The 13,059-nt window shown below is 38.9% G+C and overlaps 1 protein-coding gene and 1 long non-coding RNA gene across 2 annotated transcripts in view; one reads left to right on the forward strand and one right to left on the reverse strand.

The window, feature by feature from the left end:
* TTC17 (tetratricopeptide repeat domain 17) overlaps positions 1 to 10,915 on the forward strand; it is a 54,718-nt gene extending 43,803 nt beyond the window's left edge. Inside the window, 6 exon segments of the mRNA XM_068684698.1 lie at positions 2,379 to 2,499; positions 2,810 to 2,969; positions 3,440 to 3,523; positions 5,302 to 5,421; positions 7,415 to 7,558; positions 10,267 to 10,915. Coding sequence (XP_068540799.1) covers positions 2,379 to 2,499; positions 2,810 to 2,969; positions 3,440 to 3,523; positions 5,302 to 5,421; positions 7,415 to 7,558; positions 10,267 to 10,398 — 761 coding nt within the window. The 3' untranslated portion in view covers positions 10,399 to 10,915.
* LOC137857771 (uncharacterized) overlaps positions 1 to 13,059 on the reverse strand; it is a 374,251-nt gene that overhangs the window by 234,751 nt on the left and 126,441 nt on the right. The window lies entirely within an intron of this gene.

Here is a 13,059-nt window from a genome sequence, read left to right on the forward strand (position 1 = left end):
GAATGGGCTTAAGTTGCGCCAGGGGAGTTTTAGGTTAGATGTTAGGAAGAGCTTCTTTACTGAAAGGGTTGTTAGGCACTGGAACAGGCTGCCCAGGGAGGTGGTGGAGTCACCATCCCTGGAAGTCTTCAAAAGACGTTTAGATGTAGAGCTTAGGGATATGGTGTAGTGGGGACTGTTAGTGTTAGGTTAGAGGTTGGACTCGATGATCTTGACGTCTCTTCCAACCTAGAAATTCTGTGTGATTCTGTGAAGTCAAGAATGAAAGACGTGGATAATGTCAGTAGAAGTAGCAAGAGGGTGGTGGTGGAAGGGATGACTTTTTCCTTTAAAACTGAATGGGCAAAAAAGTTGCTTTATTTACCAGATGAGAGAGACCTTCAGGGACAAATACAGGGTGATAGCTTGAATTGATTAAATATAACAAAATATAAATATATATATATAAAAAAAAAAGCAATTCAAAACCAAACAACAGAGAACTTGGTCTAGTAGAATTAATATAAAGCTTTACATCCTGCTGTGATTCATGTGGTGATATTAGAAGAGAAAATTTAGATGCTGTCTTCCAGAAGACTGGACCTACAGAAGAGCACAGTTTTGCACCAGTTTAGGTGAGGAGGTTTGCAGAGAGAGGTGGAGTTTTTGCAACTTAAGTAACAGGTACCAGAGAGGAGAGCTGTTAAGATAATGCATGCTAGTTCCATTGGTCTATTCAGGTGGGTAGAAGTCATCAGCACATGGTTACTTAGAATAAAATTTGGAACTTGTGGAACCTAATGATGCTAGAAGAGCCAAAATAATGGTTCCCCCATACTTCTCATTTTACCTTGATTTCAAAGGATGTAAAATCTTAATGCTGTAGGGTTGATGTGTAAGCAAAAATGTGTTCTCCGATCCATTTTAGTCATTGACAATTTGTTGACCTAGAATGTGAGTTCACATTTTGAAGTCTTTTACATTAAATCTTTAACACGCTCCTTTTTAAGCATCTGACAAAGGTAAGTTGTTGAATTAAATATTTAAATAGGGAAGATTACATGAAAACAAACTATCATTTGTGAATACACACCTTTCCTCTCCTCAGTGTATTTTTTCTCCCCGAGCTACTTTTATGGGTTTATTATATAGCATCCCTTAGCTGTAAAGTCATTAACTTCCTAGCGCTCCTGAGAGGCGAGGTCTGCTGACATATTCACGAGAACTAAATCACTGAAAGTTTAAGTAACACATTGGAGGTTTCCTGGGGAGTTCCTAGGAGAACAGGGAAATGAAGCTATCTGTCCTGTATCTAACTAGTGCTTTGATTACTTACCTATCCCTGTGTAGCATTTCCATACCTCTCACTATCTTTTGCCATTCATGCAGATAGTTAACTCGTAATCAGGTAGTGCAAGGTGGTGATGACAAGAAAGGATCTTTTCCTCCTGAGGTTTCCCAGTGTTTCACAAAATTAGTTTTCCTTTAGTCAGAACGTTTTACTAAAGACGTGGCATTGCAGGCTTTGTCATTATTTTGCAAAATTGTGGTGAAACACTTCCTTTGAAGTAAATAGGATTTGCATCCAAATGGTCAAAAATGTAGGTAACCACAAATAGGTACTGAAATACTGCATGTGTACCTGGTGAGACAGCTGCACGTCGTTGAACTTGGCCTCCCACTCTGCAGATTTATGGCTACAGTGAATCTTTCTTACCTTCAAAACAGTTCAGATGTTTCTGATGCAAGAGAAAAATGTTTCCTAGCATTTAACATGTAGGATCCAGGTTTGTAGGATCTGGTACCATATCCACACTCATGAGGAAAAGATTTCAGTAGATTTTGGATCAAATCTGAAAATGTGTAATCGCTTAGTAGTTTTCAGAAATGTTGCTGTGTTGAGTGGAAGAATGCAATGTAAGCTAGTGGCTGTCCTAATATTCGGTGATAAGAAATGGCAGTATATTTCACCTGAAATTGTCAGAAGATGGAGTTATCAGCTTCTATTAGTTCTTACTGTAGGTGTAGAACATAAATGATGACTCACTTACGAACTTTCTTTAAGGACATCTAAGTAGAGACATCATGTAAACAAGAACAGTGATTGTTCTTAATCTGTAGCTATTGACAAATTATAATAAAATGTTTTTTTGAGACCTCCAAATCTGTCTTCCATATGATCCAATTCTGTCTTTGAATCCAATGAGCTTCGTTTAGTGTATTTAGTTTGGGGATTGTTCTTACAGAAATCTGGCTGCAGGACTGTGACTTTTGTAATGTAGGGAATGTTTCTGTTGCTATGAAGTATTTTGTAAATCATTGTACTAAAGCAGAATGTCTTTTTGCTTCAGGAGAATTTCTCTTACTTTTTGGATGTGTTTTTTTTTCCCTTTCTCTAGGAAAAAAGCGTGACTATCGTAGCCTTGGCTGGCCAAGTCCTGATGAATGCCTGAAACTCCGTAGGGTAGAGCTTACAACTGTGGCCAGCACGTGGCTTGCTGTTTCTGCTAAAAACATTGAGTAAGTATCTTATATGTGGACTGTAAGTCACTTGCACAAAGCAAGACAGCTGTATGGCCTCAAGTGTGTATTAACTGAAAGTTCTTTAAGAACTATCAGAATTTCAAAGAAGTTTGAAAACATTATGTGGTATTTCATTATTCCACTTGTAAAGAAAAGCACAATGGCAGACTGAAGATCCAGTTTCTCTTGCTTCTTAAGCTACTCAAAGGAGATTCTGCCAGATTCTAGGCAGTTTATGCTCACTAGGGAACTTTGTGATGACTCTTGCCTTTCTTCTCCCGACTAATTCAGTTTATTACCTTTGTAGCATTACAGAACACATCGATTTTGCAACGCAGCTGCAAGAACCAGCCATGGAGCCCCTTTGCAACCCTAATCTACCAGCCAGTATGCATACTTTGGACCACCTGCAAGGTGTCTCGAGTCGAGCAAGCTTGCATTACACTGGAGAAAGTCAACTTAAAGAGGTATGCCACAGGTGAAGGTTCTCACACAAAAATGGCCAAACCATGGCAGATTCAAGGTACATTTAGTTCAGTGCCCTGTCTCTGAAAGTATCTTCAGTGAGTGAACACCTGGATAAAACTGTAAGAACAACACAACTAATATTTTACCAGAATGTTTTCCTAGCCTTCTGTGATGTGGGTTGAGGGAAATCCTAAAATGCCATTAGAATCTCTATAATTATGAATTAATAGAAGAAAAAATCAATGAAGAATGCGTAAATTTCTAGCATTCCTGGTATTCGGCAGCATGGAGTTAAAAAGCTATGTGATGATACAGATAGTACTAACTCCAGATATACAGTGATGTTTGGGATGGAACAAGTTAGGGCGTTTGTAAAAGGCTGGGTAAAAAAGCAGCAAACAAGCAGGCGAGTGAAGGGCATCTCTTACCAGGTTCCATCCTCTCAGGATGTGTTTTTCCTCTTTCACAGGTGTTACAGAATCTTGGCAAGGACCAGTACTCACCACAGTCATTAGAACAAGTTGGTACTCGAATAGCCAAAGCTTTGGAAAAGGTACGTGTAAGTGAGAAAAAGAGTGGTGTCTGGCTGCAGTTTATCCAGCTATATATATATTTATCAACTATATGACTGACATTCCAGTTAAGGAATGCAGTAGTACTTGGACCAAAGATTTTTGTCTATTCAGCTTCTCTAAGGCCCTCACAGGTACTTCCTTGAGCTATATCCTCTGCTTACAGATGGGAGTCCCGCTGCCAGGTCTCTTGCCTACCTTCCTACTAAAACATAAGCATATCATATTCCCAGTGTATTTCCAGCCCTGTTTTGAGCCGTATTGCTAGCTGCTGATATTTATTAAACTATTTTAACAGTTCTTAATCCTCTTTCTGTTGATACAACATTGGCTTGGAGCTTATAGAAAGTCAGAGTTAAGCCATGGCTCAACTCTTCCAGTTGCACTTCTGGCAGGCAGGCAGATGACAGGCAAGGACTTCCTCTCTTTCTTACTTGTTTTCTTTTACCTTATGCAGTGTTGAACTGAAGTGTCAGATGCCTTCAGGCAGAGGTATAGCACCATGTGTGAGGCTGCAGTTCCTGTTCTTGCTGGAGAGATGATTAGGAACATATTTTTCCCAGGATATACAAGGTGGATGGGGATGTAGGGATTGTTGTTCTGTATTTACAGCGCAAGGAGGATGTTCCAAACTATCATACAAAAGAGTACAACCGAAACAGCTTGGTGCCCCTAGCCTATTCTAGAAAGCCATCAAAAGAACTTACTATGCTTTGAAACTAAAGCCAGTATACCTTTGTTGTTCCCAGAAAGTGAAGATGTTACTCTTAAGCCTGCATTATAAATCTTAGTTCCTTTTGATTTCAGATGTGCCAACTTTTCTTTTACAAGCTACGCTTCCCCCTGCAGACAAGAAGCTTTATCCAAATTAGCTGAAAATTCAGTACTGACAGACCAGAAACTTAAGTTCTCACTGAGGCTGGCTGTGCTGGAAATAAAATGCAGTTTTTCTGTGTACCAGTCTCATTCATTATTCACAAGAGCTAATCAAACAGATCAAGATGGCTACTTATCTAATTGCATATGTGAACATAAACATTCATTTAAAGTGTCTGAGTCCACAGAATTCAAGCGCGTGGTATTTTCCCTTCTGACACGTGACGTGGGAGTCAGCCAACTAGAGGCAACAAGCTCGGTCAGCGAGACTGCTCAGGCGTCTGCCCTGCGCTGCGTCCCAGAGCACCCTTTCTCTTTCCAAGGAGTCCAGTCAGCTAACTTAGCTAAGAGCGTTGATTTATACAGGGTAATGCGTGTACGCATCTGAATGCTCAGCACCTGGCAGCTGGTTAGAAGCTGTTGTGACTGCTGAAACTGTTGTTGCTGTATAAAGCTATTAAGATGCTATTCCCTTAAGAAAATTATGTTGCATTTGGAATTTGTGTTTCATATGGCAGTCTCATTGACCTGGCTGCTGCATACGTGGTAGAGTAACTCTTTCTGACGCTTTGGAATAGAAACATAGAATCATGGAATATCCCGAGTTGGAAGGGACCCACAAGGATCATTGAGTCCAACTCCTGGTACCACACAGGTCTATCCAAAAATTCAGACCATGTGACTTAAGTGTACAGCCCAAACGCTTCTTAAACTCCAACAGGCTTGGTGCAGTGACTGCGTTCCTGGGGAGCCAGCAAATAGTTTATCGTTAAAGTGTAACACCCTCCACCCTCAATATGTCAAGTAAATTCAAAGAGTGAAAGACAAGGAGTCTTTTCACTACAGGTGTTTGCATGACTGGGTTTTGTGTTCTTTTTGCCAGAATCAGACTTCGTGGGTCCTCTCTAGCATGGCTGCTCTTTACTGGAGGGTGAAGGGCCAAGGAAAGAAGGCAATTGACTGCTTACGGCAAGCGCTGCACTATGCACCCCATCACATGAAGGTGTGTACATATCACATCTGCCTGCTACATGGATGAAATCATGTTTTGCTTGTGTAACAGCCATATGGAGTTTTCCCAAACTGTTAAGGCCAGAATTGTACACATCAAGTGTCTGTAATGTGTTGGACATCAGCTAGCTGTGGTGAAACCTCAAGACCCTCACCACGTGTTGAGTGTGGGCAACTACAAAAGAGGAATTTCCTGCATTTCAGTGGGTTTGACACCTCTCTGGGCAATACAGGCTTGAACTCCCCTCTGTTACGTAGGACTGAGTCTTTGTCAGCCTCTGCCTGTACAAGTCTTGTAACCTAAAATGTGGGAAGTATGTCTTCCCCTTGTGCTTTTGAATGGGGGAAGTGGTGAGTTCTAAAGGAATAATGTAAATGCTTAAAGTGTAAGTGTTTTGGCTGAGTAGTGCCTGACTTTGTGCAGCAGCTTTGTGGTTTAGGCCAAAAGGGCAGTATTTGGGACAGTCTCCTGTTTAGTGTTACAGCTGACTGAAGTGCTCTGTATACCCTTCACCCTGCCCCTTGAGATGCTGAGCAGGGATGCCTGTTCTTAGACACCGGGCTCCCCCTTGCAAGCTGGCCCCTAACTCAACATTGGGGATTTCACTCTGGGACCTGAACAACAAACTGTGCAACACTGCAAAGTGCAAACCACTTCTTGAACCTTGGTCTTAAATCCTTCTCTGAAAATCAGATGACAGTGTTTTGCGCTCTGTATTATTAGGAATATTTAGCCATTAACAGGAGAAATACCTCAGCTAAGAAATGTTGATCTATTCCTACTCCACATCCTGAGTGTCTTTTGTCTCCTATAATTCTGTCTTTTTGCCGTTGTCTTTTTAAAACAAAGTTGGAACCAAGGTCTAACACAACATGCTTTTGTTTATTTTATTTACTTATCTTTCTTTTATGGTGTAGGTACTGCTGACTGTTTCCTAGTGGTGTGATACAGTGTTGCTTGGGATGGACTCACACCAAATTTGTGCTTTGTTTTTGTCCTTTTGAAGTTACCCCCATGCCTCCAGATAAAACTGGGGGTCTTGTTTGTACAGATTTAGCTGCAACTTGAACTCAGTGAGAGTTAACACTGAATGAATTGCTATTTACTATTTTGTTTAATCTTCCTCCTTGGCTTTATGTGCTCTCCCTACTTTATCTCACCTTTTCTCATCTAAATAAAAGGTAATTAATTTTCCTGTGGGCTTCTTTTGTGATTCTCACTTCCACAGAATCTGCATAGTATCAAAACTGTGGCAGGGATCAAATACATACAGAATTTTTTATTCTTCTGTTGAGGGCATCTAAGACCTGCTTCTGAGTAGTATTTTGTCCTTTGTAGATGTGAAGCTCCCAGAGAGTTTGTTATGGCTGTCAGGGCTCCACAATTTTGTCAGTCAGACACGGTCACAGTCTGGAAATTCAGAAAATAAAAACATCAGTGACTACCTGAGAAAACTTTATTTATAGCTGTTACTCAGCATCCTACAGGAATTCTGTACCAGAAGCAGGATAGAAAACAGTGTGCCAGCTGTGCTAATGGTTAGACCCTTTTTTTCACTTCCCTGCTTTCCCTTTTTATTCCTATTCCTTCCCCTTCTATGCAACAGCTGAAGGAGGGGGGTTAGACTAACAGCTTCTCTCATCTCTTAGACTGCATCTCATCTTTTGGGTGAAAACTAACACAACATCATCTAAAAACTAAATGTATGTACTGGAACATTTAATGTGAGTTAGTTTTCGAATGGCTTGTCTGTGCAACAGTCATGTGTATCACTTTTGCGAGTAGATGTGTTTATAAGAGGGTTTTTTGTTTGTTTGTTTATAATTCAGGTTGAAATGCCCTTTTTATAGTAAAATAAGTCGAATTCATCACCTTCAAAAAGCGATCAGAGAGTGGAGTGGCCAGGTGGTGGAGCCTTCTGTCTTCCTGATCCTGAAACTATTTCAGTGGAAAGAACCTCACTGTTTATCGCTTTCTCTTCCAGGATGTACCACTAATAAGCCTAGCAAACATCTTCCACAATGCCAGGCTTTGGAATGATGCCATCATCGTGGCTACCATGGCAGTGGAAATAGCACCGCACTTTGTGGTTAATCATTTCACGCTGGCAAATGTCTACGTAGCAATGGTGAGTGTGCTGTCCCCTGTCTGTGTCTTGTCTTTGGTGAAGTCTATATACAAATCGTGTTTCCACAAGTTGGAATTTTGAGGGAGCAACATTCACAAAATAAGGGAGGGATCAGGAAGAGAATATATATTTTTTTAATGTACTTTTTAAGACCATCAAAGCTCTCTATTACTCGTTTAATTCTTGAAGGCCAGTGTTCTTACAAGCTGGCTTCAGGATGCTGTCTGCAAAGCTTTGTTAAGACAATAGCAAACAGTTGATAATTTTGGTTGTCTTCCCATCTAAACACAGGATATTTTTGTAATACTGGGAAATTAATGACAAGCTGAGTTTTTATCCTGGAGAGCTTAGTTTAACATAATTAGTAAAACACAGTTTGCTGCTGCAGTGAACAAACACAAGGGATGTTTAACTTCAGTATCTGAATTATCAACACCCAAAATAGTTTACAGATTTCATTTAAATTTCTTCATACTGCCTATATATTCTGATCTGCAAGTCAGCTTTCAGTATTTCCTGTGAATGCAAAATGTTCATTCCTTCTATGTTACAAAGGCTGGATTGGTTCTTGCATGTTTTATTCTCATCTTTAACAGGGCCAGTATATTTGAAAGGTAAGAGAGACACCATTAAACTGAAACGTAGCTAATACCTATGTCTGCTTCAGAAATATTTTCAATTACATGTGTTCCTATGTATCCCTGCCAGTTTTTAGTACTTGTTGTAGATCTGTCCTTAATATTTCGCTCTTCTGATTGAGTGGATATTAGAGATAACAAGGAAAGTTGAGCAGGTATTCATGTATTGTGGCTATCAGGCTTGAAAAGAGCAGAATGCCCAGTGCTGTCAAACACAGTGCAAACAAACTGAAGAAAGGAATGACTTCATTCTATTAAGGTATTACTTCTCACAGTAGAAAGAAATGAAGTAGAAGTTTGATGCATGAGTTTTGAATGTCTTTCAAGTTAGAACAGGGCCTAAGAATAACTTTATTCTCCTGGCTATGAGAGATTTCTCAATGAAGCCACATTCATAATATAAAATGACTAGCAACAGGACAAACTTATCTTCCGGATCAACTTACACTGATATAAAGAAAAGTTAGTTTATTTTCTTTGTATTTAGCCAGCTGTATTTGAGAGCTGACCCTGGCAACAAGGTTGTAAAAGACACCATGTTAATTAATAGTATAGCATTGTAGAGGTTAACATTCCTTTATGTGCAAGACTTTTCAGCAAATTGCCTTAAAAAGCAGAAACTGTTGGCCGTTTTAAGGACTGAGAACTTCAGATGGATGTTATAGAAACTAATGCTGTGGGAAATAAATCTAAAAGAACTTCAAAGTCATATCAGATCACAGCAAGGAAATAACTACAATAGGAAAAAAAGGAAATAACTACAATAACTAATAACTACATCTAAAAATGGAAAAATCTGATTCTTGTTTTCATTTGTTTGTCAGTGCTCCCATAAACTAATGTGGGATATTCGATGTAATTCCTGTTGAAACTGTAGTAAAATACATTTTTTTTAAATCATGACTCATTGATCTAGCTAGTGTTTATAAAGTGGCTAGAGGTGAATGTTACCTGGACTGTACAAATAGTTACTGAGAAACAGAACTCGACTGAAGTTGAGGTAATGCTTAGAGTGAGATCCTGGGAGTTGTAAGTATGAAGCAGGAGTCTGCCCATACTTCTGTCTTCTTTTACTTAGAAAGAAAATAAATTCAAAGTCTAGAAATGCTGTGCAGTGTGCTGCCTGCTTTCACATGGCAATGTTGGTTTAGCTTTTTACCAGTAGTTCATCAATAGTCTTGCCCTAGGAAATACTGAATATGCTGTTTAAGAGAAAAAGTACCCAAGTCCAGCATCTGTTTTAAAGCTCTTTTGGTGGTTCCCTTTAGTAGATTTGGAAAATAAATAAATTCTCGTTCACAGTCCCAAAAATACGTCATAGGAGTAGCTCAGTTCCTGTAAGAGAAAAGAGGAGGAAAAAATGTAGAAAGTGACTAAAAAACCCACATTTTGTTTGTTTGTTTTTGTTTTTCTCCTCTCATGTTTTTCTTCTAAGACATTATTGGAAGTTGGCATTTTTTCCTGGTTAATAAACAAAAAAATGTGGGATGGTATAGATAATTAGATTTCATTACTCTAAAATAAATGTTACTACACCATGAATGCTTCTTACTACCATTCTGGAGTCCAGGTTGTCAATTGAAATTGTCTAGCTGCTGTAAGATTTTAAATTATTAGGTCGATTTTTTTAATTTCCTTAGTTTGAGTAATCTTTTTGTACTAATTTCAAGCTTGTTCTTAAAAACGTTACCTTTTTAGCAAAGTTGATATTTTTGCATTGTACAAGAGTGCAAAGCTTTGATTTATGTCAATTCTGGATGAAATCTGCTTTTTAAAGGTTATTTCACAGTAAGAATGCACACACCTACTATTAAAAGGAAAAAGGTAAGATAATTGGTCAGGAATATTTAACAGTGATTTGACTCCCTTCCATGGGTTATGCAAAATTGGGTCATATAAGTCCAAGAAAGTACTAGTTATTTGGAGGAAAAAAAACAAAAACCACTAAACCACCAGGATGGTTTAGCTACCTCTGTGTATACCATGCCACTTAACTACTTAGAACGGGGAGGAAATAGAAAATGGTAGTGTCCACTCTGACTTAATGCAATCTTTGTTCTTTCTTTATAGGAAGAGTTTGAAAAGGCGATGAAATGGTATGAGTCAACATTAAAACTTCAGCCGGAGTTTGCCCCAGCGAAGAATCGAATCCGCACCATTCAGTGTCATTTACTTATGAAAAAAGAGCGACGGTCTCCGTAGAGATCAGCATGTTTCTCTTTTTTTTTAAGTCATTATTCACTATTCTGCTTTTAAGTGTGCTAAGATAAATCGATGAATCAACATTTTTAACAAGACTTTTAAAAAGAGATGGGATTTGGATCAAGGGTTCTTTTATTTTTTTCTCAGATAAAGGAGCATCTTCGGAAAATGTTTCACAGACCATAATTTTAAAACATCCTTGTAAATATTAAACCAAGGAACTTCCATAAGTCCATGACCACCTATGCCAGGACCCAGGCATCATTAGTTTTTCCTTAATGCTCAGATTGGCATCAGCATCCAAAATAACTTGCTTCATGTCTTATAATCTACATCAATAGAAATGCAAAGCAAACACCCATACCAGATAGTAAGAAGAGATAATCAGCAGTTCATCCATGTGAAACTCATGCTTTGTCCAGTCCTGTTTACTCCATGCCACATTGCCTGCTTTTTTGGAAAGGAGAGGGACAGAATTTCAAATGGTTTGTTTGTTCGTTTGTGTTTTTTTATTTTTTTTTAAAAAGAGGGGGGTGTTAGGAACATCTAGCATTTTCGGAATTGTTTATTTCTGTTGGGGGATGAGGAGGAAATGAGGAGGGGAAAACAGCAGGACACTAAAGTTAAAGTGGTTTTTAAACTTACTTGCAGAAAAAAAAAATCAGTAAAAATCCCAATAAGATGTTTTCTATCTGTCTATATATTCATAGCCCTCTGCCTCCCTGAAGGGTTGTTTTTACTGGTTCTTTGTTCACTGTATTTCTGGTCATTTCGGAGTAAGGTGCAAGTTTATGCTCACTCTGAGCCATACTTTCAGCTGCTGAGAAGGAGCAGGGAGGCAGTGTCAAGGTATCATCAGCAAATGAGTCAGGTGAAAGATTTCCAAATCAGTTCTCTTTTTGTTTGGTGGAGGACATGATTCTCCAGACATCATTGTTGAATCAACAAGGGCACATATTTGAAATAAAATAAATTGTTTATGAACAAAACACAGCGTCTCCTCTAATCTGTGTGTCCTGTGCCATTTGAAGGAGATTAGGCTTGGGGAACCGCAGCCTTTCTTTGGGAGCAAACAGAGCTGGGAGTCAGGAAAGCCTTTAACACCCTTGGTTTATATAATGATTTTCTACATATCCATGGAAAAATCTCAATACCTCTATGCCTGGCCCCTTTTTAATGTTTCTTCGTTCAGTGACGCAAATTAAGAGTAAGTATGGCAGTGGTGGAAATTATGGCATCAACATATTTTTTAACCTACTTTATTACTTCATAAAAGGATCCTGAATATATTTATATATAATTGAAGATGAACAGTTCTAAGGCAAATGTTTACCTCTGTTTTACTGCAAGTAATTTCTACTAATCTAGAAAGCCTCAAAGAGGTATAAGCAAGTGCTATTGTTGGGTAGATTTTCATTAAAAATGGGTCAATGTGTTGAATTTCTGATGGCCAACAGAGACAACAGCATATCAAATTTCATTCTCTTCCCAAGGCTACTCAAAAGCCTGATAATGTTGACTGGAGATCCATCTCTATAAACTCTAGTGTGAGGAGGCAGATCACTTTCTGGAAAGTCTGATACACCACCACAAGCATCATGGACTGAGTTGATGAATTGCAGAGACTTCTCACAGAGATGTTTGGGAGGAGAACCTAGTAAGGTAGGTGCAAGTAAATGGAAAGAAGCTCCATCCGAGGTAGAAAAATATTAAAGCAAAAGGCTTTTCCTTGAACTAAAGAAATGCAAAGAGAGGCAGCGTTTTATTCTTTTTTTGTTTTGTTTTGTTTTTTACCGATCTGCTTTACGTTCATAGTGGTTGATAAAACCTTGGGAGTACTTGGCAAATGTTACATTTTGAAATGTAATATGCACAAACTTCCTCTTACTTGGGATAGAGGATCCAGCTTACAGCTTGGTTTCCCAATGTATTGTGGTCAAATCAAGTGATTTGATCAAGCTACACACTGAGCTTTCTACTGCATCTGTCTCGCCGATGGTGAGCAGTGTTGGGATTGAAGTAAGTAAAGACTAAAGCGGGTCCATAAGAACCTAGAGCAGCCACATGAGGGTGTTCAACACTGGCTGTGTCAATAGATGGAATTGAAATAGACCTTCTGGATCAACAAGTATTATGCTCATAGACAGCATTGGTGCACACTTAAAATTAGTCATTAATACTCTTGTCAGTTTACATCTTGCTTACTGCAGTTGTTTTTTGTTTGTTTGTTTTAGAAATGCGGTGAGGTGCACTGTATATAGACATCACACAAAAGGCAGGAACACTGCTGTGTGCATGACCATACTGTAAACTGGTGTTCCCACCAAGGAGTAGCAGGCGATTTATCATCTTGAGCTGCGTGCATTTTCAGAGAACTCGCACCTTATAAATGGTTCTTCAAAACTGCAGCAGTCTGACTCCATGTATTTTGTCTGAATCTTAGTTAAGTGTTTTAAGGGAGCATGTATTGCCTTACTCCCATTAAACTCGGCTGTACAGCTGTTCACTTGTTAATCGGCTACTCTGTGCTGTATCTGCCATGCAACTAACTTGGAAATAGCTCGTGCTTCCCTCTTAACTGTCTTTTCATAAATTTTAGGTAATTCTTTTAAGCGTTATAATGATTTCCATCAGCTGCTTGCAATGCATAAGCAGTGCATA

Source organism: Anas acuta, chromosome 5, assembly GCF_963932015.1.
Source record: "Anas acuta chromosome 5, bAnaAcu1.1, whole genome shotgun sequence".
NCBI lineage: Eukaryota > Metazoa > Chordata > Aves > Anseriformes > Anatidae > Anas > Anas acuta.